At 39.0% G+C, this 2,508-nt stretch overlaps 1 protein-coding gene across 1 annotated transcript in view; it reads right to left on the reverse strand.

Moving 5' to 3' along the window:
• The window catches only part of tubd1 (tubulin, delta 1), a 3,693-nt gene extending 2,726 nt beyond the window's left edge, over positions 1-967 (reverse strand). The window contains exons 1-2 of the mRNA XM_035679432.1: positions 621-967; positions 394-541 (exon numbers count right to left, since the gene is read on the reverse strand). Of these exons, the coding sequence (XP_035535325.1) occupies positions 394-541; positions 621-771 (299 nt within the window). The 5' untranslated portion in view covers positions 772-967. The remainder of the gene's footprint in view (positions 1-393; positions 542-620) is intronic.
• Between the last annotated feature and the right edge of the window lie 1,541 nt (positions 968-2,508).

Below are 2,508 nucleotides of genomic sequence, written 5' to 3' on the forward strand. Positions count from 1 at the left end.
ACACACTGGACCTTTAATATTTTTGGTTATTGGACTGTTGCCCAAAACGAGACATCTGAAGACATGACCTTGTGACAGAATATCTTTTGTTCTTTTTTTCCAAGCTTTCGAACATTTATTAATTGATCAGAACAATTTCTGTAGATGAATCCATAATGAGCCCCACTTAACCTAGGGATCAAAACAGACAATAAGTCCTAAAAGTGCTATAGAAGAAACAGCTGAGTTTGTTCATCAACATATCCATCTCCATAACAGCTGAGCAAACCGAGTGATACGTTATTAACCTCGTTAGTGGGTCTTGAGTTGGGCTTTATCTGACTAACTAATGACACGACGAGGCGATGGCCCTATTAACCTACCCCGTTGCTATAACAACAGCAGTCTACGTACCCATTGGCCCAGTTGTTTCCGGAGCCCTGCTTCTGGCTGAAGTGTGAGCTCTCTCCGTACCTCCACCGGCCGCACCTGGCCGCCCTGCTGACACTCTGGTTGATCACTTTGGGCTCCATGTCCACCAGCACCGCCCTGGCTACAAGCTCTGGGTGACACACAGACACGGCAGGTAGAGGTGGTGGGGCCCACACAGCTGATATTATGGACTCGAACAGGAGACTCACCTCCGTGTGCGGTGTGGTGGAAGAAGCGCTCGCAGCTGGCCGCGCTGTACAGCTTCCTCTGTCCCTGCTGAGCGTCGCTGCACAGGACGTCCAACAGCTCGTGACCCACCTGGTTACCGCACTGACCGAGCTGCACGGTAACTATGGACATGGTTCACCCTAGCGACAGCCCGAGACTTTTGCAGGAGGATCGATAGTTTGCCGGTTTAGAGTATGAGAGCGGGCAGGCTGAAGTCCGCCGGTGAATTCGCGCTGTGCGTGAAAGGTTTCATCTCTGAGGAGTTTGTTAGGCGTCTTGTTGTTTGAAAGCGGCGTCCATCCGGTCGTCTGCCGCCATACGGGAAGCATTTCCGGTCCAAACTGTCAAGACTTTCAAAATAAAACTCGTAATCCGTTGTGGTGAACGGTTGTGCCAAAGAAAACGAGTAGACACGTCATTTGAGCATTAAAATATAATTTACATTAAAGTATTAATATTATTATTGTTATTAGCAGTAGGAGTAATAGCAGCAGTCGTAGTTATAATAGTATTAATGTTTGTTTTTATTATATTATTAGGATGGTAATAATGTAAGTTGGTCTTATCGATTCATTTCTCGATTAATACATTCATTTATAAAAAATCTATATAACAGTGACAGTAAATAGCAAAAAAAAGCCATCCAAAATATCTTGTTTTGTTCGACCAACAATCTGAAAACCTAAAATATTCACTTTCCAGTGATATCAAAAAGCTTGGAAATGACTTTTTTTTAATCAAAATAGTTGCTGATTAATAATTAATTCTTTGTCAATTGCCTAATCGATTAATTGTTCTTAATGTATGAAGTTATGTTATAGATATTTCAGTAGTTATATGATGTATAGATAGATTTAAATTAGCTTGATTCTATATTTAATTCAAGGTTATTTTATTTATCGTTTCCGCGATCTGGATGTATTTGTCTTTTATCATTACGGTGGTTTTACAAGAACAGAACCCACATGCGGTAAACATAACACATCCCGGTATTTATTTGTAGAGTATGTGCATTCATGTTTGAATGCAGCTGTAAGTATTTACAGGTGTTACCACAGACCTGAATAGTTAGATCAGAGTAGTTATTCTGGATCCAGGTCCTTTTGATAAGGGCCAGGATTTTATTGGAGGATGTTGGATTAGCATTCATTTGATTTCACTTGGTTGTTAGATTTGTTTTTGCATCTAATAGAGCAGGGGTTCCCAAACGTTTTCATGTCAAGGACCCCCACAATAGATGCACATTAGACCTCCAATTACAGGGTTATGTCTTAAAGAATTCCCTTTCTTGGCCTCTCTTTTTTATTGAGATTAATTACAGATTATACTCTGTATTCTAAATCTTCAACCCTTTTTTTGCTCGCAAACTTTGCTTTTTGTTCGCTTTACTTCTTTACGACCAAAAACTGTCAAAAGAAGCTCATCCACTACTGCAAAGCTTCTGCTATTAGCCATTACTTGTGTGTTTATCAAGCATCCCCGAATCACTGTAGTTCAACATAAGATATTCAGTTATTTATGAGCCTTTATTTATTTATTTCTTTTTTTTATTTTTAGGTTTGAAGATTAAAAAAAAACCTTTATCGTCAATCAACGATCAAACTAGAATCACTATAAAATACACTCAATAAAAACGTCCAACCCTATCTCTTTCCTTGTTGTATCAACCTCCAAGAAAATGTGATCAAAGTCAAAATATTATAAACCTCCTTTTTGCTGAGGATGATTTTCTTTTTCTATTTAAAACCACTGTAACAGAGTAGGTAAAGGTTGGAGTAAACGCTTGTGATGAATGGCAAAGGACAGCCCTGAGGAGGTGTATTAAATATGTAATATGTATATATAATATGTAATATGTATATATAATAT

This window comes from Morone saxatilis, unplaced genomic scaffold (assembly GCF_004916995.1).
Source record: "Morone saxatilis isolate NCDOM2014 unplaced genomic scaffold, NCSU_SB_2.0 Contig8, whole genome shotgun sequence".
NCBI classification, from domain to species: Eukaryota; Metazoa; Chordata; class Actinopteri; family Moronidae; genus Morone; species Morone saxatilis.